Source organism: Ursus arctos, chromosome X, assembly GCF_023065955.2.
Source record: "Ursus arctos isolate Adak ecotype North America chromosome X, UrsArc2.0, whole genome shotgun sequence".
Classification (NCBI taxonomy): Eukaryota; Metazoa; Chordata; class Mammalia; order Carnivora; family Ursidae; genus Ursus; species Ursus arctos.
Window position 1 is genome coordinate 116,697,072 of NC_079873.1, and position 26,288 is coordinate 116,723,359.

A 26,288-nucleotide genomic window follows, 5' to 3' on the forward strand; every position below is an offset into this window, starting at 1 on the left:
ATCCAGCCTGGGTGGGGGAGGGGTGCTTCCCTGCTCAGCAGGGAGTCTGCTTCTCCTCTACCCCTCACCCCTGCTCGTGCTCTGTCTTTCTGTCTCACTCTCAAATAAATACACACAATCTTATAAAAACAATAAAAGTAAGTGCCAAGTGGTAATAAAAAAGAAAGAAACTCATTTTACGTAGCTGGAAACGCGACAGCTCCATCAACTATGAAACACGCAAGTAAAAGCTTCAGTGAAACATACGATCCTGAAGTTAGAAGCTATCTTTGATGGTGGTGCACGCAGAGATTCGACCCTGAAATCTGTGATATGCAGCATCACTCCAACGACTTTGGGAAAGGAGAGAAATGCAAGGAATGGCACTTCACGGAAGTGGGTGCCTAGGGCTGCACTTAGACAACGTGCAGGACAGATGAATACAACGACTAGGTCTTTAAGGGTTCATCTTTAATAGTGAAGTTTTCCCCCTCGATTCTAACCATTTGGAGTTAAAGATATCCAAGTGACAGTTCCCATCCTCTTTCCAGTTCACTCCGACGTGTACATACCAAAATTGAGTAGTGGAACAAAGGAATGCTGTGACCCAGTGAAATCATGCTCTATTTAAGCCGTGTTTCTCAATCAGTATATTAGAACATCAAAAAAAGAACTAATGTCCCATGGTAGGCCGTGGTGCCAGCTCCGGAGGCAACATCCTACCTTTCATAGTGTGCTGACGGGGTCAGTCTAGCTTAATCCTTGGGCCTCCTGCCTTGACTCACTTTTTCCTTCCCAGTTCCCCCAAATCAAAATGGGTTTCTTTCAGACTGATAGTGTAAATCTCATCATTTCACACTCCCCCTTACAATCCTTTGCTGCACAGGGGTGCCTGGCTGGCTCAGTTGGTCATGAGTTCAAGCCCCACATTGGGTGCAGAGATGACTTCCACAAAAATTAAAATTAAAAAATCCTTTCCTGGGGCCCCTGGGTGGCTCAGTCTGCCTTGGGCTCAGGTCATGATCTCCAGGTCCTGGGATGAAGCCCCATGTCAGGCTCCCTGCTCAGCAGGGAGTCTGCTGCTCCCTCCCTCTGCCTCTTCCCTGGCTTGTTCTCTCTCTCTCTCTCACTCTCTCTCTCTCTCTCAAATAAATAAATAAAATCTTTTTTTAAAAAATCCTTTGCTGGGGCGCAGGGGTGGCTCCGTTGGCTAAGTGCCTGCCTTTGGCTCATGTCATGATCCCAGGGTTCTGGGATTGAGCCCTGCCCTGGCCTCCCTGCTCCGCGGGGAGCCTGCTTCTCCCTCTCCCCCACCCACCTGCTCATGCTCTCTTGCTCTCTTGATCTCTCTCAAATAAATAAATAAAATCTTTAAAATGAATTAAAAAATAATCCTTTGCTGCACAAATCAATGTAATGTGGGGGGCCTAGATTGGATCCTGGCACAGAAAAAAGAACGCTAGTGAGAAAATTGGTGAAAGCCAAATAGAGTCTTAGTTTGCTTAATACCATTGTACTGATGTTTATTTCTTCCTTTGATCATTGTACCATAGTTACATAAGATGTTGACATTAAGTGAAGCTCAACGAAGGGTATATGAGACCTCTGTGCACTATTTTTGCAACACTCCTGTAAATCTAAAATTATCTCCAAGTAAAAAATTGAAAAACTCTCCTACTGGCTCTCCACGGCCCTAAGGGTTAAGTCCAAATTCTGCTTAGCAAGGCAGGCTCCACCTAAGCCCCAGGCCCAGCACACACCTCTCCAGCACCAACCTTCAGGTGTGGATGGGGCTCCCCTCCCACAATCACTCTGATCCTGCGCCAGAGAATTACTTTTAGTTATATGAACAGGCCATTCTCTCTAGCCGCTGAACAAATTGATCCTTGCTGTTCATTGGTCTAGTATGCTCTGCTGACGCTCACCCCCTCTCCTACCTTTTGCTTGGCTGAAATCTTGATCCTGTATTTCAGCTCACAATTTGGAAGTTCCTTTTCCCAGCGTATGTTCCCTGACTGCCCCCCACACTACACATATCCCACCCCCTCGCTCCCACACAGAGAGTTGGATCAAGTGTCCCTTCTGTTCCCACTGTACTCTTGTATACTTCTGATTTGTCACTTTCACACTGTATTACAGTCCTCTCTGCCCGGCCCCCCCAAACTGGTCGATTGTGAACTCTGGATCTTGTCGTTCTAGCCACACCTACCACTTTTGCATATAGCAAGGCAGCCATTAAGGTAGCTTGACTTCATGGGTTTAACACTTTGAAGGTTAAGCTTCCCATTTGGGTAATTATTCTTGTAATTTATATACTCTGATAGAGTGAAAGGCAGGAGTTTTAGTTTTTCCCTTTGGACTATAGAGTTTCTGACAGACAATCATATTTTTGCACAAATATCAACTTGTTATCAAAGGATACATAGATCTCTGTATTACAGAAATCATTGCAAAAGGATCACCACAATAAGCCTAGTTAACATCCATCACCATACATACTTATAAGTCTTTCCTTTTTTTCTTTTTATTTTTTTTAAAGATTTTATTTTTAAGTAATCTCCACACCCAACGTGGGGCTTGAACCCACAACCCTGAGATCAAGAGCCCACCAGGCCCCTCGCAAAAAATTTTTTCTTATGATGAAAACTTTTAAGATTTACTCTCTTAGCAACTTGCAAGTATACAATACAGTATTAACTACAGTCACCAGGCTGTAAGTTACATCCCCATGGCTTTTTAATTTTATAGCTACAAGTTTGCACTTTTTAACCCCCTTCACCCATTTTGCCCACCCCCACATTCCCACCTCTGGTAACCACTAATATGTCCTCCGTATTCATGAACTCAGTTTTTTGTTATTGCATTTTTTTGGTGTTTGTCTTTTTGTTTTGCATTCCACACGTAAGTGAGATGATACGATTATTTGCCTTTCCTGTCTGACTTACTTCACTTAGCATCATGCCCTCAACATCCATCCATGTTGCTACAACTGGCAAGATTTCCTTCTATATTAAGGCTAAATGATATTCCGTTGTATATATTATACTACATTTCCTTTATCCATTCATCCATTGATGGATATTTGGGTTGCTTTTGTATCTTGGTTTTTGTAAATAATGCTTCAGTGAACATCGGAGGGGGACTATATCTTTTCAAATTCGTTTTTCATTTCCTTTGGCTAAACACCTAGAAATGGAATTGCTAGATCACATGGTCATTCTACTTTTAAGTTTTTGAGGGACCTGTATACTGTTTTCCACAGTGGCTGCGCCAATTTACATCTCCACCAACAGGGCACAAGGGTTCCCTTTGCTCCATATCCTCGCCCACACTTGTTATTTCTTGTCTTTTTGATAGTAACTGTTCTAACAGGTGTAAAATGATATCTCATTTGGTTTTGATTTGCATTTCCCTGATAATGAATGATATTGAACATCTTTTCATGTGTCCGCTATCAATGTGTATATCTTCTTTGGAAAATGTCTGCTCAAGTCCTCTGCCCATTTTTATTTTTATTTTTTTTTTAAGATTTATTTATTTATTTGAGAGCGCGCACACCCAGGTGGGGGGAGCAGAGGGAGAGAAGAGAAGCAGACTCCCTGCTGAGCAGGGAGCCCAGACAGGGGGCTCAATCCCAGGACCCTGGGATCATGACCTGAGCTGAAGGCAGATGCTTAACCAACTGAGCCACCCAGGCGCTCCTCCTCTTCCCATTTTTAATCAGACTTTTTTTTGTGATTTTGTTTGCCATTAAGTTGCATGAGTTCTTTATGTATTTTGAATATTAGCCCCTTATCAGATATGTGATTTGCAAATATTTTCTCTCATTCAGTAGATTTCCTTTTCATTTTGTTGCTGGGTTTTTTGTTTGTTTGCTTTTTGCTGTGCAGAAGCTTTTTAGTTTGATTGAGTCCCATTTGTTTATTTTTGCTTTTGTTGCCTTTGTTTCCTGTGTCAGATCCAAAGAATCATTGCCAAGACCAACGCCCTGGAGCTTATCGCCTATGTCTTCTTCTAGGAGTTCCATGGTTTCAGATCTTACGTTCAGATCTCTGATCCATTTTGAGTTAATTTTTGTGCATGATATAAAGTAGTGATCCACTTTTATTCCTTTGTATGTGACTATTCAGTTTTCCCGACACCATTTACTGAAAACACTATCTTTTCCTCATTCTATATTATTGGCTCCCTTGTCATAAATTAATTGACCACATATATTTGGGCTTATTTCTGGGCTCTCTATTTTGTTCCATTGATCTAAGTGTCTGTTTTTATGCCAATACTATACTGTTTTGATTACAGTAGCTCTGTAGTGTAATTTGAAATCAGGGAGCATGAGGCCTCGAGCTTTGTTTTTTCTCAAGATTGCTTTGGCTATAGGGGCACCTGGGTAGCTCAGTTGGTTAAGCATCTGCCTTAATTAGGCTCAGGTCATGATCTCAGGGTCCTGGGATGGAGCCCCTGCTCAGCAGGGAGCATCCATCTCCCTCTCTCTCTCTCTGCAGCTCCCCCTGCTTGTGCTCCCTCTGTGTGTGTGTGTGTGTGTCTCTGTTTCTTTCTCAAATAAATAAATAAAATCTTTACAAAATTATTCTTCAGATAATATATGTTTTTTAAAAAGATTGCTTTGACTATTCTGGGTCTTTTATGGTTTCATACAAATAATAAGATTGTTCTATTGTCTAGTAGTTCTCAAAAAAAAACCCCTATATTCTCTAAAACAAAAACAAGCAGTGAGAAGAGTGGTATTGTTTTTCATTTTTGCAAATCTCTTTAATGTCTGGCTTAATAGAAGATAGCCAGATTCTCCTACTTGCTTCTGCATTCAATTTGTTGTGATACCGCGTGTCGCGCAGCCTCTGAACTACTGCAGATTCGAAAGAGAATAAGAGTGACAAAGGCACATCGTATCTTGGTATTTTTATGCATTTTTTTTCCATCTTGTGAATGCACTGGATGTGTCCCTGGATCCCTCTAGAGTTCTCAAACCAAGCTTTGAGAACCTCCTGACTAGAGCATTAACCTAGTGTTAACCATGGACCTAATGAGATATTTAGGAGTGAAAACTGATAGGATTTGGCGACCAGTGGAGGATATTGGGGGCTGAGGGAGAGGGAAGTGTCATGGCTGACTCATAGGCTGCTGACCTGCACACGTAGCTGCATGGCGGAGCCATTCCCTGAGCATGGCATTGGAAAAGGACCAGGTTTAGGGCGACAGAGTGAGATCAGGAGGGGTTTTTTGGGGAACTGTTATACCTGAGGAGACCCTGAAAGTTACAAATGGAGAGTTCTTTTTTTTAAATTTAAATTCAATTTAACATAGAGCGTATTATTAGTTTCAGGGGTAGAATTTAGTGATTCGTCAGCTGCATATAACACCTGGTGCTCATTATATCACGTGCCCTCCTTATGCCCATCACCCAGTTACTCCATCCCCTCGCCCACCCCCTCCAGCAACCTTCAGTCTGTTCTCTATAGTTGAGTCTCTTATGGTTTATCTCCCTCTCTAATTTTGTCTTACTTTCTTTTTCTTTCCCTTCCCCTATGTTCACCAGTTTTGCTTTTTAAATTCCACACATTGAGTGAAATCATATGGTATTTGTCTTACTCTGAATGACTTATTTCACTTAGCATAATACCCTCTAGTTCCAGAATGTTGTTGCAAATGGCAAGATTTCACAAATGGAGATTTCAAGCATTAATATATAGCTGTGGAATGGAGACACGAATTTGGGAATTGATGGCTTATGACAGAATAAATCACATAATGGGCGATTACAGAACGAGAGCAGAAGAGGATCTAGGGCCCGTCTTTGAAAAATGTCAACAATTTGTGCTCTAGTAGAAAGCAGTAATCTACAGAGTTGCTAGAAAAGGAGCAGGCGGAGAGGTACGTGGGAAACCAGAACTGTGCGATGTTCAATATCAAAAGGCTTGGAAGCCAAGAGAAGAAAGCGTTTCAAGAGAAAGTGGTCAAACAGAGCTACCCTATGACCCAGCAATTGCTCTGCTGGGTATTTACCCCAAAGACACAGATGTAGGGAAAAGAAGGGGCACATGCACCCCAATGTTCACAGCAGCAATGTCCACAATAGCCAAACCATGAAAGGAGCCGAGATGCCCTTCAACAGACGAATGGATTAAGAAGATGTGGTCCATATCTACAATGGAATATTACTCAGCCATCAGAGAGAATGATTACCCAACATTTGCATCAACATGGATGGGACTGCAGGAGATTATGCTAAGTGAATTAAGTCAAGCAGAGAAAGACAATTATCATACAATTTCACTCATTTGTGGAACATAAGCAATAGCAGGGAGATCGGTAGGAGAAGGAAGGGAAAAAGGAAGGGGAAAAACAGGGGGAAATGAACCACCGAGAAACTATGGACTCTGGGAAACAAACTGAGGGTTTCAGAGGGGAGGGGGGTGGAGGATGGGCGAGCCCGGTGATGGGTATTAAGGAGGGCACGTATTGCATGGAGCACTGGGTGTTATATGCAAACAATGAAGCATGGAACACTACATCAAAAACTAATGATGTACTGTATGGTGACTAACATAACATAATAAAAAAAAAGGCCAAGTAAAATAGCAGACAACATCTTATCTATTTGATTTGGTGACACAGATGTCATTGGTGATATGAGAGAGAGCTATCTGAGGGAAAATTATCAGGAGAAAAGCCAGATTGGAGCAGATTGAGTGTTGAGTAACAGGTGATGAAATGAAGGTAGTTGGTTTGGACAATTCTTTCCTTTATTTGATTAACTTTTAATTGCATAAGTAATACAGAAATATATTTCCCCTTTATAAAAATTAGAACATTACAGGGGCGCCTCGGTGGCTCAGTCAGTGAAGCATCTGCCTTGGGCTCAGGTCATGATCCCAGGGTCCTGGGATGGAGCCCTGCGTCGGGCTCCATGCTCAGTGGGTAACCTGCTTCTCCCTCTCCCCCTGGCTTGTGCTCTCTCTCACCCACTCTCTCTCTCTCAAATAAATAAAATCTTTAAAAAAAGAATGTTAAATATCCTTGCCTTAAATTGTCTTTTATTAAAAAAAAAAAAAGAACATTACAGAGAAGACTAAAATCCTCTGACAACTGCCACCAATCCTGGTGTTCTCCAGCTTCCAGAGGTAACCATCGTTATTTGTTTGCTGTGTCCTTCCTGGCCTTTTCCTATGTACTACCGTGTTACTGTTATCTGTAGTATAACTTTACATATGTGCGCACATATACATACAGGCATGTACTTAGGCATATTTCACATGTACCTACTTTACATATAGTATAATACGATGTATAGAATGATGAACTTCAGTGTTTTCACAAATGTGCTACAGATATCACATCCTACAAGTATATCGTTATTTATTCAGCATTCCTCTACTGGTAGTCATTTAAGTTGTTTCCCCTTTTTTCCCCAGTCATAAACAATTCTGTACAAAAAACTGCCTTATACACGCTGGCCTGGGCGGGAAAGGCAACGAGAAGGGTATGCTCATTTAAATTTTAATAGACACTGCTTGTCCTTTTGATATTTTCAGAGATACCACCAAACTGCCCTCCCAAATGGCTGTACCAAGGTTTCTTCCCACCAGCAGTGGGAGTCTCACAAGAAATACTGATGACCCACTGTCCCAGACACTCACCTCTTTTGACATGTTTGGCTGTGGAGGGGAGGAAAACTAGCAAGTAATAGCAGGAAGGGGATGGAAGACTGAGGTAGGGGAGGGTCTTTCCTTTTTTTTTTTTTTTAAGTAAACTCTATTCTCAACATGGGGCTGGAACTCACAACCCTGAGGTCAAGAGTGTAATTCTCCACTGACTGAGCCAGCCAGGCACCCCAGAGGGGGGTTTTCTTTTCTTTTTTTCTTTTCTTTTTAAAGATTGTATTTATGTATTTGAGAGAGAGGGAGAGGGAGAGAGATCACAGAAGGAGAGGGAGGGGGAAAGGGAGAAGCAGACTCCCCACTGAGCAGGGCTTGATCCCAGGACCCTGAGATCACGACCTGAGCCGAAGGTAGACACTTAACCAACTGAGCCATCCAGGCGCCCCCAGAGGGGATTTTCTATACGAGAAAGGCTTGTGCATGTTTTAATGTGCTGGAGAAAGTTCCAGTTGAAAAGGAGTGGTTGAATATACACAAGAAAAGAAGAAGAATTAATGACATAAAATTCCCAAGAAAGAGAGGAGGACATTGTCCAACACACAGGTAGAAGGACCGTCCTTAAATGAGAAGAGCCGTTATTCTTGCATTGCCTTTGTTGCCCAACTTGATTGTGCAGCAGAGTTCCCTGGAGAGCTTGTCAAAACACAGATTGCTGCCCCTTCCTCCGCCAGAGTTTGGGATTCTGTAGGTCTGGAGATGGAGTCTGCAAATTTGCATTTCTAGCAAGTTCCCAGGCAGTGTCAATGCTGGGGTGGAGGCTAACTACACCCTGGGAGCCACTATCCTACCTAGCGGGAGGAAAGGAAGATAGGATGGGTAGAGACGTGGAGATACGCATGTTTGGTAACCAGGAGATGAGGATTTCCCATCTACTGCCCTCTATTTTGTCTATGAAATAAGAGTTGAGGTCCTATATTGGGGTGCCTGGGTGGCTCAGTTGGTTGAGCAACCCTCTCTCAGTCATGATCTCATGTTGTGGTATCAAGCCCCATGTGGGGCTTTGTGCTCGGCAGGGAGTGTGCTAGGGATTCTCTCCCTCTGCCCCTTCCCCCACTTGTGAGTCCTCTCTCTCTCTCTCTCTCTCTCAAATAAATAAAAAGTCAAAATAAATTTTAAAAAAAGAATTGAGGGGATGCCTGGGTGGCTCAGTCGGTTAAGTGTCTGCCTTTGGCTCCAGTCATGATCCCAGGGTCTTGTGATGGAGTCCTGCATCGGGCTCCTTGTTCAGCGGGGAGTCTGCTTCTCCCTCTCCTTCTGCCTGCCGCTCCCCCTGCTTGTGCTCGCGTGCTCGCTCTCTCTCTCTGACAAATAAATAAAATCTTAAAAAAAAAAAAGAATGGTGGTCCAATATTGTTAAGTTGGGGGGCAGGAAGGAAGTGATGCTGGGGTAGGAGGTTAGAGAAGAGTAGAGTAGTTTCGAAAAAAATAATTGCAGTAGGTAGGACAGTTAATTGACTAAAGATATGTAGTAAACTTACTAGGCAATACTGGTCTCACTTGAGGTCTGGAATCAGGAATTTTATAATAGACCCCATCTGCCTGATTGTGTCAGTTTTTCTGGTAGATATGGAGAAAGTAAATTACCGGTTTCACCCAAGACCGAGGTTTTGCCACCCTAGTGTCTCAAAAAGACATCCAGTAGCTCCTGCCAGAAACCTGGCATCACCGTGGATTCCTCCCTCCTCCCCATAGCCAATCCCTCACAATATCAATAGTTAACTCTTAATATAGTGCTTACTCTTCTCTAGGAAATGTTATAAATGTGTGTATATATTAAATTCATGTAATCCTGACCCTTCCTATAAGTACTATTATTATCTTCATTTTGTAAATGAAGACACGGAGGTACAGAGGAATTAGTAATTTGCTCAAATTCACACAGCTTGGAAGGGGCAAAGCCTGGCTTCAAACCAGGGGTTTTAGCACCAGGGTCTAGTTCTTAGGTAAGCTATTCTGCATTGTTTCAACTTCCTAACCAGCTTTCTGATCTATCCACATTTCTCTGTCTCCACAACCACTACCCTAGCGAAAGCTGTGTCCTATCTTGCTCTGAGTCCTGCTTTAAAATCCTAAGTGGTTTTCCAGCTTCTGTGCCCGTCCCCTTTATAACTCATTCTCTCCTCAGCTGCCAGAGTGACCTTTCAAAAATACAAATCAGCTCAACTTTTTCTCCTGGATTAAAGCCCTTCAGTGGCTTCCTACCTATTGTTCCTAGCATAAACCTCCCAAATCTCAGGCACGACTTGCAAGGTTCTGGATAACTCCGATGCTTCCCCAGTCTTCCAACTGACACCACTTGTCATTGTTTTCCTTAATCCCCATGTGCCAGTCAAAGTAGCTTCATTTAAGTTCTTCAAACACATCAAATTCTTTTCCTCAGCAGGGCCTTTGCACATGCTGTTGCTGCTATCTAGAATGTTCTTCCTATGCATTGAGAACTCTCAGCTTCCATGTCACTTCCTCAGAGAGATCTTCCCTGGCTATTGTCAGTAGGTTTCCTCCCCTTGCATACACATACTTTAAAAAAAATTCTCTGTCACTGCAACTTGTGTTCTTCATAGCGGTTTTCACTATTTTTTGTTTATTTTCTTGTCTATTCTCTCTCTCTCTCTCTCTCTCTCACACACACACACACACACACACACACACACATACCAACTAAAATATAAGTTTCATGAGGGCAGGGACAAAGTTCATTTTATTCACCATTGTATGCTGTAGGGGAGCAAAATGTGCCACCCCAAAATGTGTCTCTCTGACATGTGGGTTACTTTAGGCTGATGATTTTTATTTATAAAAAATAAACTTGAACTCACGACCCTGAGATCAAGAGTCGCTTGCTCTACCAACTGAGCTAGCCAGGCGCCCCAGGCTGATTATTTTTGAAAAATCAGAGGACTCAGGAAGTTTTTCTTTTTGCCCATTAACTGCCTAAAAGAATCTAGATAGAGGACCAGCTCCAGAGAGGGAGCTATCACCACAGGTAACTGCAGTATAATATGAACTAGATGTAGACAGGGAAGAACTTAGGGAGGTCTGTTAGAATTCTTCCGTGCCCCCCTGTTTCTGTATAGGCCTGCAAACATCTGTCTACCAAACATTTGCTCTTTTTCATCTTCTTGTGAACTGCCTGCCTTCCCTTTGAAGCCCCAGACCCTCCCACCTTCTCCTTAGTCTAGAATGACCTACCTACTTCACTTTTCCTGACTGTCTTTGGAATCTCTCATGTTTTTTTTTGTGGATTCCCTGTAGGTACACAATTAAATTCCATTTTCTCCTGTTAATCTGTCTCATGTCAATTTAATTCTTGGGACAGCCAGAAAAACCTTGAAGAACAGAGGAAATTTTTCCTCCCCAACAATACAAGTCCCAATCTTGGTGACTAATGCATAGTAGTAGGTACCCCATAAACATTCAGCAAGGGAATGAATTAATAAACTTGAGGTAGCTAAGTGGTAATATGGAAGGAAGTTGGATATGCAGGTCGAGGAGCTCAAGTGAGAGATCTGGCATGGAAATATAAATCCAGGAGACATAAGGGTATTTATTGTAGTGGACACTCTGGTAATGGATACAACTGCCTACGGAGCGTGAACAGAATGAAAGGACAAGAGGGTCTAGCAACAAGACTGAAGACACTCTAATATTTAAAGAACTACTGAAAAACAATGAGCCGGTCAAAGACGTTTGAGAATGAATGAATGCTCTTACAGTCGAATGAATCGGTCTTTCCATTCATGCCATCTGGATTTTGTGTCAGAATGTCCTTTTGCTTCAACCTTTAAAATGTATCCAGAACATAATAACTTCTCACCATCTCCACTGCTGTCCCCTCCATCCCAGGCCCTATCACCAAAGTCTTCTCACTGGGCTCCCTGCTTTCACCCTCCCTCCTTACAGTGCATCCTGGACAGAGCAGCCAATGTGATACTGTTAGGAGGTAAGACAGCTAAGTCACTCTTCTGCTCAAGCCTTGCCAGTGGCTCTTGATTTCAACCCCAGTAAAAGGTGAAGTCAGAGCAGAGCCACCCCCAAATATGTCTCTTTGGCAAAAGGGTTATTTTAAGATGATTATATTTTAAGAACTGCAAACTCAGGGACACCTGAGTGGCTCAGTCTATTAAGCATCTGCCTTGGGCTCAGGTCATGATCCCAGGGTCCTGGGATAGAGTCACACATCGGGCTCCCTGCTCTCTCCCTCTGCCTGCTGCTCCCCCTGCTTGTGCTCTCTTTCTCACACACAAATAAATAAATAAAATCTTAAAAAAAAGAACTGTAAACGTGTGAAGCTCTAAAAACCCAAGTAGAAGTTGCCTTTTCCTATTAACATTTATAAGGGACTCTCCATTTGTTAGGGTGTCTCCCTCTGTGGCCCAGGAAGAGGATGACTCTGAATCTCTAGAAACTCTTATCTATGGAGAAGGTAATGACTTAAACCTGCATAACAACCTTACCCTTGTTTCCTGTACATTGCCTGCTAGCCTCGCATAACTGACTCCCCCATCCCCAACATTTTTCTTTTGTTGTTAGCCGAAGATGCTGTTTAAGATGATGATGGCTGGGGCCGGTTCAGAGAATTACTCAGATTTCCTGGGTCTCTCCCACGCAGATAGGAGGTATACATGTTATTCAACTTGTTTTTCTCCTGTTCATCTGTCTTTTATTATGGGATGAGGGGGCATCTCCTCAGCCAAGAATTTAGAAGGCTGGAAGGAAAATTATTTTTCCTAACAACGGTAAAGGCTTCACCATTGTCTACAAACATCTACAGGATCTGGCCCCTGTGCTACTTAGCATCCTCTCTTCCTACTCTTGTGCTCCTTCACTCAGTTCTGCCCATACTGGCCTCCTTGCTGTTCTTAGGACATGGCAGGTGGGCTTCAGTCTTTCTGGCATACTTTCCCCCCGATATCCACACGGTTTACTCCCTCTTTTATCTTTGCTTCAAATGTTACCTTAGTGGGCCGCCTGGGTGGCTCAGTCGGTTGGGAGTCTGCCTTCCGCTCCAGTCATGATCCCAGAGCCCTGGGATTGAGTCCTGCATTGCGCTCACCACTTCTCCGGGAGCCTGCCTCTCCCTCTCCCTCTGCCTGCTGCTCCCCCTGCTTGTTCGCTCTCTCTGTGTGCAATAAATAAATAGATAAAATCTTAAAAAAGAACAACAAATGTTACCTTAGTGAAGCCAATTCTGATCCACCCTTACAATTTTGCACCCTCCTTTTCATACTCCAGACCGTCCCTCCTTTATTTCTTGCATAGCACTTTTATTTCTTGCATAGCACTTCAAACATACTGATTGATTGATTGATTTAGATTGTTTATGGTCTTTTCCCCTGTAACTAAAACATTAGCTCCAGGTCGGCAAGCACTCTTATCTTTTTGTTCACGGATGTATTGCCAGCACTTGAAACAGTGCTGGCACAGAATAAACACCGTGTTTGAATAAGGGTTTGCTAAGTGGATAAATGAATGGATGGATGGTCTTCATGACCAGATGATAAAAGCACTTACCCATTTTTCTTCTGGTACTTCAATGGTTCTACCCTTTCCATTTAAATCTTTGAGCTGGAATTTATTCCGGAATAAAAAATGTGGTATGAATCCAGATTTTTTTTCTCCCTTCCAACGCCTAATTGTCTCCACACAATTTGTTGCCAAATTCATCATTCTCCACCCCCTCATTTGAAATGTTTCTGAAGACATACAGTTCCTTTTAATCAAGTATTAAGTTTGGCTAAAACTCATAATCTCCTTCGTTGTAGAGAAAGGTCCAGTAGAATTAGATCTTCATCCCTTCCACCAGTTTCTATGGAGATACCAGAGCCACACTTCGGTTTACAAAGTTTTTATTCCTTGCTTACTGTAGCTAAGTTGGCTATCTTCTGGACAGTGGCTAGTTTAAGTGGTTTGGAAAGTCTCCCAATCTTTAATCTCTCGAAATTCTTCCCTCCCTTCCTTTTTCTTGCTGGAGACCAGATAACAGACGTTTTTAGAACACGTGGCAGGCTATCTTTCTGTCGTTTGGACAACAGGCATAACTGGATGCAGAGTGACCTTACATCTGCCCTTCATGTGAAAATGCAAGCCTGCCCAGAGAGCTTCAATTTACTCATCTCAGAGTGAGCCTTAATTTGATGATCAAAGTTTCTTTTTTTAAAGGTTTTTTTTAATTAAGCGAAAGTTATTTCTTAATCATTTAATTGCTTGAAGCTTTTAAAACTATGAAGCGCTTTCCGTTGTAGTTTGTTTTCGTAAAGAAAAAAAAAGTGAGCCGTTTGCAGGTAAATTGAGATTTAAGACAAGGCTACAGTATTCATTAAAACCTCGCTATGCCCCCATCTCATACTAGGTACTATGGAGAATAAAAAGAGCTTGCAAGTCATTCAGCCAACATTTCTTTGCCACTGATTATATTCCAAGGATACCTAGCAGTGGGGTAATACTGCTGGACTCAGTCTATCAGTCAATCATCGCGATGGCGTCTGGACAGGAACAACCGGACCGAGCAAAAAATTATAGTAAGGACAACATATAACTATACTTAATGATAATCCAAAGGAGTAAGTCAAAAGAAAGCAGCAAATGGAAAAATCTAGAGGATCCATCGGGGGAGGGACGGGTTTCAGAGATTACTTCTGGGCAGTGTGAGACTTGCTTCTCGCACTGTCCATTGGCCGGATCCCCTCACACTGGGCTGGCTCATTTCCCTTCTCCAGGATTACATCAGCAATACCCTGCTTCATGCTCCTCCCTCCGCCAATATAGTCTCCAGACAGCAGCCGCAGTGATCTCTTCAAGATGAAATCTGATTACCTCGTTCCACTTCTTCAAAAGGCTCCCCTCTTCATTGCTACCTGAATCTAGTCAGTAGGCCCTCCCTCTCCAGCTTCTTCTTTTGTCCCCTCTGTCCTGACTTGCACTCTGGCTTCTTGTCCTTGGAAGTCCTGTCCCCCCCACCCCCACCCCCACGCTCCTGGGCACTAATTGCAAAGACCAGACTGATCTGGCCCACATAGATGAACACTTCCCTCTTGAGACCCAGGGGGACAGGGACATTTATTGTAGCGTTGGCCCTGTTCTGCCCTAGACTGGGGGAGGCCTGGCTGAGACTCAGAGCCTAGGGGAAGATCCTGAAGTGCTCTGTCTGGATCTGAGATGGAGAAAGACAGTGCCTGTCAATCCAGGGGGAGGGATTTCTCCTGATTCCTCCTGGGGGCGCAGGCTGCTTGCTGAGCAGGGCATTTAAGTGGTTTTTGCCAACCTGGCCAATTCCCAACTATTGCCACAGTCAGTAATTTACATAACTCATCCTGAAGGCAAATGGACAGGACTTTTGCTTTATTTGTCATTATTTGGCTAGGAAATAAAGGAACGGATATTCTTGCCCTACTGAGTACTAGTCCCTCCAGTAATGTTAATAATTCAGAGCCGGTTCCAAGGCTCCTTGGGGTTTTTACCCATGACCTGAACATCATTTACTACCACCTGCCTGGGCAGAGTAACTGGGGTTTTTTAGGTTTTATTTATTTATTTATTTATTTACTTATTTGCCAGGGAGAGAGGGAGAGCACAAGTAGGCGTGGGGGGTGGGGGGAGGGAGCGGCAGGCAGAAGAAGAAGAAGCAGACTCCCCGCTGAGCAAGGAGCCCCATGCAGTACTAGAGCCCAGCACCCTGGGATCATGACCTGAGCCAAAGGCAGAGGCTTCACCAACCGAGCCACTAACAATTGTTAGTAAATCTTACCCCCACCAAGATAAACTGGTAATATTTTAGCATATTTCCTTCTAGTTGTTTCTCTCCATATAAGGATTTTCTGGTTAATAATGTGTGATCTTGGGCTTTCTTTTCCCACTGTGCTCTCTTTTTTGGTGGTCTCATTCTTGTATTATCATTTTTAAATGACAATTTAGACCTGATCTCTACTCTGAGCATCAAGTTTCTCCAAGTCTCCATCCCATACTTGCTTCTCTGCAACCATTTTGGTAAGTGGCCACCACCATACTTACTTAGTCATCCATACTGACTTCCGTTGCCTCAATTCCACCCCAACCCCTCCCCGTCTGATTCATTAGCAAATTCTGTCCATGCTACCTGCCACATACACCTAGCAATTAATTGTTCCTTCCATCTCCACTACCACCACCCTAATTCAAGGCCCCGTCCTCTCTCTCCAGGTCTGTTGACACAGCCCCAGGGGTACGCCAGCTTTCACACTTAACCCTCTGCAATCTTTTAACGGGTTCGAAGATTCTGCCTACCTCCTGGATTCCCTCTCTTGATACCCCTTAAATTCCTGTCACCCTGGATCTCTGTCTCTTGATCTGTGCAGGCTGTTTTCCTCCACTTTCTGCTCAGTGCTCTCTCTTCTTGAAAAGCTTTCCCACGGCTAGTTTCTTTTCTCCATTCAGATCTGATGCGATGTCTAAAATCAAATTTGGTTTCCCATATATTGTCCACCAAAGCACCTAGTTTACTTCCTCCCTGGCACTAATCACAACATGTAATTGTTTTGTTAGTTCTATTAAATTTTTCGTTGGTTTTTAAATAAATTAGAGAATTTTCAATTTTTGTAATCCCCTCGAGTAGATTGGCACAGATAAAATACACAATGCCCACTTAAATTTGAGTTAAATATTGAGTAAGTTTTTTTGTATATGATTTTGGGACATACATATACTGAAAAAAATTATCTGAAATTGAAACTTAACTGGGCGTCCTGTATTTTTATTTGCCAAATTTGGTAGTTTTACCTTCGAAGTAAGTGCCTTGCCCTTGTCTTGCTTGTTGTATCCTCACAGCCAAGCCCCAGAGCCTGTCTTTTATTAGTAGGTGTTCAGTAATTGTTCTATTTGAAGTAACTATCTGGTCTGCCGTTTTGTACTTTTTTTTCCCCTTTAAGTGACATTCATTTAAAAATCTATTCACTAAACATCTTGTTGAAGATATTTTGGGAAGATGTGTTTTATTATCTAAACTTCTTTGTTTCCTATTTATGCAAAATTAGCATAGTTAGGACTTATCTACCTTCATCACATTGTTTTGAGAATGAAATGATTAATAGGTATAAAGTTAGCACCGCGTCCGGCCCCCTAGACTATGCAATAAATTTTAGTTCGGTATTAAATGTAGCCCGTGAACCATTTTAGCGGAAAGCAAAAACGCGGGTTTGTTGAGCACGGGTGGGGGCTGGGAAAACGGTTAGAAACGGGCGCCGGCTAGAACGCGGAGGGCCAGGGGAAAGGGGAGGAGCAAGGAGTGAATGACAGAGAAGACCGCCAATGGAGAGACTGGGAACCGCTCCCCCTCCCTTTGCGTTTCAAATTCTAAGCTCGGTTTCCATCCGGGTCCTTCAGCCTCGTTCCCGGGCAGTATAAAGTTTGCTGTCTCCTTTGTTCGCCCTCGTTGCGCAGTAGTGCTAGCGGCTTCCCCCTTCCGTTCTCGGAACCGGCGGCACTCCCTCGTGCTGAGCTGCTACGAAGCCCCTGCCGGCGAGCTCGTAGGAGCTTGGAACCGTCGTCACCCCTCCGGTACGTGTTACCCTTTTCTTCGCCCGTTTCTCGTACCTTCTTGCCACGTTAGAACTTGGGATTATCTCCCTGGAGATGGGGGTGGCGGGCGCCATTTTAAGAACCGAAAGGTGCCGACCTATTTCGATAAAGCTGCGCGTGTCCGGGGAAAACAGACGCGGGGGTTCCGTGCCGTTGTGTGCCTCTCGAGAAAGTTTGGCTGTCGCTTGCGGGGTTGGTGCTGGAGGTCGGGGCTGGAACGGTTTGAGGGCAGACCGCGCCACCGCGGTACCTGCATTGGGATGGCGCTGGCGCTACGGATGGGCACGTGCACTTTTACGCGGGTCCTTGTTCATTGGCGGCCTTGGAGAGGAAGCCCTTTGAATTTTCCCAGCCACTGCTGATGGCAAAAGTTACTCCCCTGACCAGTGTAGGTTTTTCTGGGTTGTATCCAAGTGTCGCCATTTTGTGTTTTCCACGCGGTTTTTAATGACGGGTTTTAATTGGATTCTGCTGCAGTCATGGAGTGTTGAGTGATACGATGCGCGCTTCCACCTTCCGTTATTATGAAACGATACTGAAACCTTTTTTTTTTCCTTCTAAAAGAACCTTTTCGGAGGGGTTAGGGGCTGGTGAAGAAGAGGAGGTATAACTTGGCTCAAACTTTAAATTTCGGCTTAGATTGACTAGAGAATCCTAATGAGGAAAGGCAAAGTTCTTGGAAGAGGATCTGCGTCTGGCCTGTGACCTTGAATGAGGCGATACACTTTAAAAAACCATTAGGGTAATTGGAATGTGATAATTGAATCTTTAAAAGGGAGCACATCTAGGATTAAAACTAGAATTGCTTTCTCAAATGCTGAGTAGCTGTTAACTTTATTTAAATTGCCAAGGTGGATTAAGGATGAAGGTATTAGTTAAGTTGGCCCTTTTAACTAGTTTAATATAAACTACGGTATCACTAAACTACTTAAATTGGCTTCTTTTTCTGTGGCTGAGGCATAGAAAAGAATACTTTTTGGTGTCTGCAGATTTTGAGGCATGATGATTTTAGTAAAACAAGGATGAACCAGTAAATACACGTGTCCCATAAACTTGAACTTTTTATAGGGAGGTAATACTGTTCTTTTTTAACAGACTCTCACCAGGGGGAAAAAATGGTTGAAGCAGATCGCCCAGGAAAGCTTTTCATTGGTGGCCTCAATACAGAAACAAATGAAAAAGCCCTTGAAGCAGTATTTGGCAAATATGGACGAATAGTGGAAGGTGAGTTATCTGAAAGCTTGTAGGGAGCTGTTAAAATTAAAAACGTAAGCTATGATGTATTTGATTGTGTTGATCGTCTGAAATGATACGTTATTTTGTCCTCTAAGAAGTTCTGAGCTTACGTTTTGTAGGCGCACTTTTGTTATTTAATTCGAACTAGAGTAACACTCTCCCCCCCAAAAAAACTACTTTTTTAGTTCTATTGATGAAAGATCGTGAAACGAACAAATCAAGAGGATTTGCTTTTGTCACCTTTGAGAGCCCAGCAGATGCTAAGGATGCAGCCAGAGACATGAATGGAAAGGTGAGATTGCACAGTGATGCTGTTTCCTTGTGCATAAACTAACAGTGTTACTGAAGGTCTGGTCTAGGGAAGTTCTTGAGTTGTGTTTGAATATACCTCTCCAGAACCCTCTAATCTTCGCCATTTGTAATTTCAAATTTTGCAAAGTTGTGGATTATACTCTTAAATTGTTTTGGTTCAGAAAATGATATGACCATGTGTTATCTAGAATCTATAAAATGGTAACTTTTTTTTTTCGGTTATCGCATTTGATAAGTTGACTGTCTGGCTTTTTAAATGTTATTGACCAGCAGTGTGATGGATTCACCTTATGTTGGGGTTCAGATCAGTATCTGTTTGAAAAAACTTTCAATGGAAAAATGACCCTATGTTTTATCGCTTTTCTCAGATTAATTGGTGAGCTAAATTTACCAAAAAACTTCATTTTGGAGGGCACATTGGTGTCACAATGCATAATGAATGGATCTGCAAGATCTCTTTAAATACTGATGCAGCTAACTGTTTTGATGTTCTTTAGTCTTTAGATGGAAAAGCCATCAAAGTGGAACAAGCCACTAAACCATCATTTGAAAGTGGTAGACGTGGACCACCTCCACCTCCAAGAAGCAGAGGCCCTCCAAGAGGTCTTAGAGGCGGAAGAGGAGGAAGTGGAGGAACCAGGGGACCTCCCTCACGTGGAGGGCACATGGGTAATGAATGACTTGAGTCTACTTCAGGCTTGTTGTAGAGTTTTAGGAACTGCAAACCCCACACGAATCTGTGCATTGGTTAAGTCCTGTTGTAAATTGTCCAGCTTTTGATACGGAGAACACCTCATTTATCAAAGTCACTATGACTTAGGAGAAACCTAGAAGGCATCCTAAGTTAGTGTTTAAAAAAAAACGATGGGAGCCTCGCTGACAGCTCTTGATCACAGGTCATGAGTTTGAGCCCCATGTTGGGTATAGAGATTAGTTAAATAATTAAAAAAAAAATACCATGGACAACAAAATTATCCAGAATTTGCGGAAAATTCTTTTCAGAAAATTTTTGATAAGGCATACTTTTTTAAGTGTATAAAAATGAAACAATTTCTATCTTTCTTTGAAGCAGCTCAGACTACACTTGAGTTTTATTTTGTTCGTGTATATAGACTCCCTTATGCTCAGTAGTCTTGGGCAAGTGAAAACTCAAGCAAGATGCCCCAACTAAACAGAAAATGGTCTTTGATACAACAAAGAAAACTTACAAAGCTTTTATTGATGCTAGGATTAACATGTTTTTCTATTCTATTTCAATGTAGATGATGGTGGCTATTCCATGAATTTTAACATGAGTTCTTCCAGGGGACCACTTCCAGTAAAAAGAGGACCACCACCACGAAGTGGTGGTCCTCCTCCTAAAAGATCTGCCCCTTCAGGACCAGTTCGCAGCAGCAGTGGAATGGGAGGAAGAGGTAAATGCTGGATTTATAGAAAATGTGTTTTACCACTATAGCAAAGGATTGATAAGTGAATTTCAAAAATGGTGCCTTAAAATAAAAAACTTTGGGGCGCCTGGGTGGCTCAGTCTGTTGGGTCTCTGCCTTCAGCTCAGGTCATGATTCCCAGTGTCCTGGGATCGAGCCCCACGTGGGCTCTGCCTGCTTCTCTCTTTTCCCCTCCTTCCTGCTTGTGCTCTTTCTTGCTCTCTCTCAAAGTCTTCAAGAAAAGAAAATAAAAAATGTTAAATATAAAAAAATGCTTATGAAGCTGACTTATGGACTAGAGGTGAATCTAGGTACATGAAGTTATAAGTACTGAAAAGAACTGAGTTGTGAGTAGGAAATTTTAAAGAAGAAACTTCTTGATTTAGTTCCATACTAGCTCATTTGAATCCGTGCTTTTCATTGCCTGAATGTAAGTTCACATTTTAGCTTTCTATTTGGGGTATGTTTTAAAAATGTATGTTTTTTTTTTCTTAAGCTCCTGTGTCACGCGGAAGAGATAGTTACGGAGGCCCACCTCGAAGGGAACCCCTGCCCTCTCGTAGAGATGTTTATTTGTCCCCAAGAGATGATGGATACTCTACTAAAGACAGGTAGCAGACAAGTGTAGTAGTTTGTCTTAATAATTGAGGTTGAAGGGAGAACTTTTCAAAAGTGTGAACCAAGTTAAATTTTGTTTTTGTAGCTATTCAAGCAGAGATTACCCAAGTTCTCGTGATACAAGAGATTATGCACCACCACCAAGAGATTATACTTACCGTGATTATGGTCATTCCAGTTCACGTGATGACTACCCATCAAGAGGCTATAGGTAAAGTAATACTGCTGCCTGCCACAGCTTGCTGTCAAAAATGAAATTGCTCTGAAAATTGTTGCCCTGTGACTTAATAAGTTTTTCTCTTTAATTTAGTGATAGAGATGGCTATGGTCGTGATCGTGACTATTCAGATCATCCAAGTGGAGGTTCCTACAGAGATTCATATGAGAGTTATGGTAAGATACTGGTTGAGGGTCTTTGGATATCACCAGCTTGAGTTTTTAGGTTCATGAGCCACTTTATTAGGCTGTGTGGTGCTTGCTTTTTAAGGGATATTTGCTTGCTTTTAAGGGGTAACTATCAGCTGGGCTTTTCCTAGTTTTGTGAGGGGCTTTTGTTTTTTCTAAGTTTTTTTTTGAGGCTGTTTGCTTGCTTTGGAGGGGATTTTGCTTGCTTAAATTGGCAGCCTTATGTGTTTTCCCCCAACAGTGAAAATACAATTTAAAAATTTTATTAACAAGATCAAATGTTTACCATTGCAATATGAAGGAAAGTCTACAGTTCAAAATTGCAACTTATCACTGGAAAGTGTCTGAGTGTCTACTATAAAATAACAAGCTGTCTGGAATATCCTCTTGAAATACACACCGTCTTCAGTCTTTTCAAACAAACATTAAAACCCATCCATTTCCGTATCTCAGCAGATGAGCAAATCCCTGTTAATGGCCAGCAATGGCAGAGTTTAAAACCTCCCATTTGAGAAAGTAAACGTTTAATACAAGAATTCTGTAAATTCAGATTTAAATGTTGTATATATACAATTTATAGTGTTGCCATATTACCTGACCATTGACCCTGCAGGTAACTCACGTAGTGCTCCACCTACACGAGGGCCCCCGCCATCTTATGGTGGAAGCAGTCGCTATGATGATTACAGCAGCTCACGTGACGGATATGGTGGAAGTCGAGACAGTTACTCAAGCAGCCGAAGTGATCTCTACTCAAGTGGTCGTGATCGGGTTGGCAGACAAGAAAGAGGGCTTCCCCCTTCTATGGAAAGGGGGTACCCTCCTCCACGTGATTCCTACAGCAGTTCAAGCCGCGGAGCACCAAGAGGTGGTGGCCGTGGAGGAAGCCGATCTGATAGAGGGGGAGGCAGAAGCAGATATTAAAAAACAAACAAAACTTTGGACCAAAATCCCTGTTCAAAGAAACAAACAAAAAAGTGGAACCTTTTCTGTCATAACTACCCAAGGACTACTAAAAGGAAAAATTGTGTTACCTTTTTTTAAATTTCCTGTTAAGTTCCCCTTCCATAATTTTTATGTTCTTGTGAGGGAAAAAAAAAGTAAAACCTGTTTAATCTTATTTGACTTTATGACATTGCTTTCAATAAGCAAATGTTAAATGTGTTAAGACTTGACTTGTGTACTAGTGTTGTAATTTTTCAAGTTAAAAGTGTCCCTAAAGGCCACTTCCTATTTCTGATTTTTCCCAGTAAATAAGGCAAAGCAATTCTAAGAGCTTCCACAAACATCTAGCCATCTAAAATGGAGAGGTGAATCCTTCTGCCTATACAAACAAGCTAGCTATTAGAGGGTGGTCGGGGTATGCTACTCTTAGGATTTCAGAGTGTCTTCAAACTGAAATCTCGATGTTCTCAGTATGAAAAACCTGAGATCAGATGCTTATGTAAGGAAAGTGCTATTCACCCAGTAAACCCAAAAAAGCAAATGGATAATGCTGGCCATATTTTGCCTTTCTGACATTTCCTTGGGAATCTACAAGAACCTCCCCTTTCCCCTCCCCCAATAAGACCATTTAAGTGTGTGTTAAGCAACTACAGAATACTAAATAAAAAGTTTGGCCAAAACCAACCATGAAGCTGCAAACGGTGCTTGCTCTTACTGTTTCAAATTTTTGCAACTCTGTAGTGTCTCACTTTTAAGGAACAGCTTGATTGCAAAGGAGAAAATAGATAAGCAATGAAGTTATCTCCAACTTCTCAAAGGCTTATGACTTCTAAAAAGTGAATCTATCAGCATTCCACATCAGATTTAAAGCATCAAATGCCTGTGAAACAGCAAAGATGGTAAGCAAAGCAAACTAGTTTTTCCGTCTAAGTCGAGATTGAACACTTACCTTCCTCATAGTACAGTGAGACATACTGTACCTCATGGCAATGGAAATGCTTTCTAGATTTAAAAAAAAAAAACTTTTGGAAAAGCAAAGTGTTCGATAGCATATTAGAAGTCCTCCAAATTCAACACATGGATTTTTTTTTTTAAGCATGTATGACACTTAAAGGCCTTAATAATTCAGCTGTTGATTACCAATGGCGATCTGGGGCTTGGGAGGGGGTGTCTTTTTTTTTTTTTTTTCTTTTTTAAAGTATTTTTGATGAAGACCTTTAAACATGCTTCATACGTTTTAACATTTTTCAAAATAGCCTTTTAGTCGATATAGGATATGGCTTAAGTTTGGGGTCCCACTCTCTGCCCCTATAAGCCATTGCAAACTTGACATTTAGTTGGATGCCTGACTTGTTTTTAGTTCTATGAAACTACACTGTATGGAGAAAATCTATTGCAAGTGGTCTTTAAAAAGCAAAACCTGAGGCAGCATGACCCAGGTCCAGCCATGAAGTTGAAAAAGATGCTCTTGAATATAGTAAACTTGAAGACCTCCAACTAAAATCCTTACACTGCACTTATTCCTTCAAATAAGTTTTGTCCGTTCAACTTATGGATTTAACATGGCAGTGCACCATTGGAACAGAATGAGAATCCATAAGCCATGCAACTTAACCATTTTAAGCCATTCCAGTCCATCCCAAGCCAGTGAATCTTCCACCACTTTGAGAATTAGAACATGAAATAACGTTAAGCTGCAAGTCTGAACTTGCCTTTTCTTTCTGGAAAAGAGCAGTTGTAGGCAAGTTTTGAAGATTTTCCTTTAAGAGAGATAACTAGTTACATATTTAATTTTTACAGGTTGAGGATTTTGGTCATTATGGTTGGAGTGCTGATTTATTCACACTAGATAAAGCTGGCAGCAAGAGAAATCAAATGCTAAGGTAAGTTTCAAAAGCCGTGGCCTTTATAGGTGTTAAGTAATACAGCTTTTCCACTTTGCATACCTGTGATACTTGAAAGTTTCTCTGAAGGGGGTATAATCTAATTTGTGGATTAGGAGGATAAGGTGCTGTAATGTGTAACACCTGGTGTGTTAACTTACCCATTAGAGTGTAGAGCAAAGTTATTTTAAACAGGTATATTTCCATTAGTGGCTCAGTCATGCAGTATTAGCGGTTTTTCCTGTATTTTGTACTTTTCAACGGAGTTGTTATCCAGTAACTGAAAGTTTGTACCTCTTAAGCTCCTTTATAATTAGTTTATTTTTGAATGTGTAAAGCTTGCTAATACAGTCCTCATAAACAGTGGTCGATTGGAGCTCTATACTTTGTGTTTTGGTAGGTGAACGAACTTGCATGAGGTTTAAATTTGTAAGAGGATACCCTTTTTATTAACGGTGTCTCCTCAGCCACAGTACAAAGTGACTAAAGGGAGAACGGATGCCACTGCTTTTCAGTTCCCACTTGGAGTAGCAGTGCTGTGGTGTAATGATGACTTAGTTTTACTCAATATTACCAAAGTGAGAACAAAAATTGTAATGAGTATTTTTGGTTGCATTTTAGAGCTTGCAATTTAAAGCAGATGTTTTTGTTGCCAGTTAAAGTGATAAAGTATGTATTTAAGGAATGGGTAAGGGGGGAGTAATTTCCAGTATAAAAGAGTATCTTGTGATCTGATCACATGCTTTTCATTTTACAGAGTTGTTGAAGCAGAAGAATGCTGATTGTCGATAAGGCACAACAGTTGCATAAGCAGTACTCATCAGAATTGGTTTGGTGCAGGCAATAGATTTTTGCCTTCAAGGGTTCCTGTGGATCGAAGGAAGGAAGGCAGGCATCAGTGTTGGTTAGCACTTAACTAGGGAGTGGTAGTTACTTAAAAAAAAAAAAGTAATTGACCAGATAAAGGGGAGCGGTTAAGGAAATTGGTAAGTGGAGGTAGTAAGTTCTTGTGGTTCTTTGTGTGGATTTTACAGCTTTGGCTTTCATTTTGTTAAAGTCCCAGGGGACAACTCTGCAATTTAGAACTTTCTAATTATCGCTGTCAGAAAGTTGAAGTAGAAAAATGAAAGGCATGAGTGGTAACTCGTTATCCAGTAAACTGTTTGAGTTTTCAGCAAGTGGAACATTTGGTGTAGTTTATCCAGAAGTGGGGTTCAGTCATTAAACAAAGGAGTAGTATCTGGAAACTGAAGTAACTGGAAGCATAGCTGAAATGATTGAAAGCACACTTGAAAAACTGGAAACAAAGTTGGGCCACTTGGCTTTTTTTAACTGTACTGTTCGTAAGCCTGCTTTACCCCCACCACCTGTCTTGGAAACAAACCAATCATGTTGGAGACTAGAGCTGATAGTATATAAAGCAAATAATGTTCTCAAAGGGACTGGATTTGAGTTGTTGGGTTAGAACTAAGTACAAAAACTTGGAGATTTTTTTCATAGTAAAATCAGTGCTATCATGTTTAATCTTTGCAGTTGTGATAAATAGTCCAAAAATTGTAACCCTCATTGGACAGGCTCTTCCAATCACAAACCATGATGAGGGTATTGACAAAATTTAAGTAGCTGTTGCACTTAACATAGCTGTCTTCCTCAATCCTCCTGTAATGTAACTACTTGGGATTATGCTTCTGATGACTTTTTGGCTCTGGAGATTTTATTTAGATATCTTGAAAGTAGTGTAGAACATAGAAATTAATCATAGCAAACATGAATACTAAATTCAAATTAAGCATACCTAAATGACCATTCAGCTGTTTGGCAAATAGTTTACTGACCCAGCAGACTTATTCCCCCATTGGAAAAAGAATCTGTCGTGATTCTTCCAGCTTTATACTGGTTGTGAAACAGAATGATAAAGAATGAATGTTTTGTTTAACTGGTAGATGAATATAGAACTTAGTATTATAGATCACTTTTCTCTTTTTGGAATGTTTTGTATTTGAAACTTAATAAAACTTAACATGCATTTTTTGTGGCCCCTGGGTTCTTTTTATCTTTAATTTTTTGTAATAAGGACTTCAGGATTTTCAGTATGCTCTCCACATGTCCGCCTCCCCCAAACTCTACTTCTCATGCACTTATTGTACTTTTCAGCAGTTGCCATGGAACAGAGTCACCTAGGTGGCCTGTTTTGTGACTCGGCCCCCTTTATTAGGGGAGTGAGCTTCACGTGTAGGTATCAAGGTTAATGGAAG

At 41.7% G+C, this 26,288-nt stretch overlaps 1 protein-coding gene and 1 non-coding gene across 2 annotated transcripts; both read left to right on the forward strand.

Annotated features, from left to right (window-relative positions):
- Positions 1–17,005: 17,005 nt before the first annotated feature.
- Positions 17,006–26,059, forward strand: RBMX (RNA binding motif protein X-linked). The gene is made up of 11 exons (XM_026479738.4): positions 17,006–17,186; positions 18,303–18,431; positions 18,629–18,735; positions 19,253–19,424; positions 20,018–20,170; positions 20,679–20,793; positions 20,886–21,011; positions 21,111–21,193; positions 21,819–23,049; positions 23,951–24,033; positions 24,791–26,059. Exons 2-9 carry the CDS (start codon positions 18,323–18,325, stop codon positions 22,127–22,129), a joined length of 1,176 nt encoding a protein of 391 aa, XP_026335523.1. The 5' UTR covers positions 17,006–17,186; positions 18,303–18,322; the 3' UTR covers positions 22,130–23,049; positions 23,951–24,033; positions 24,791–26,059.
- Positions 18,480–18,551, forward strand: LOC113241907 (small nucleolar RNA SNORD61). The gene has a single exon (XR_003311747.1). It is a non-coding gene; the product is annotated as a small nucleolar RNA SNORD61 (small nucleolar RNA).
- Positions 26,060–26,288: the final 229 nt, after the last annotated feature.

Excerpts from the sequence above, each read along its gene's own strand:
- RBMX (XM_026479738.4), top strand. The coding sequence starts at position 18,323 with ATGGTTGAAGCAGATCGCCCAGGAAAGCTTTTCATTGGTGGCCTCAAT. Across the intron at positions 18,736-19,252 it reads CCAGAGACATGAATGGAAAG|TCTTTAGATGGAAAAGCCAT; the intron begins GTGAGATTGCAC and ends GATGTTCTTTAG. Across the intron at positions 20,171-20,678 it reads CAGTGGAATGGGAGGAAGAG|CTCCTGTGTCACGCGGAAGA; the intron begins GTAAATGCTGGA and ends TTTTTTCTTAAG.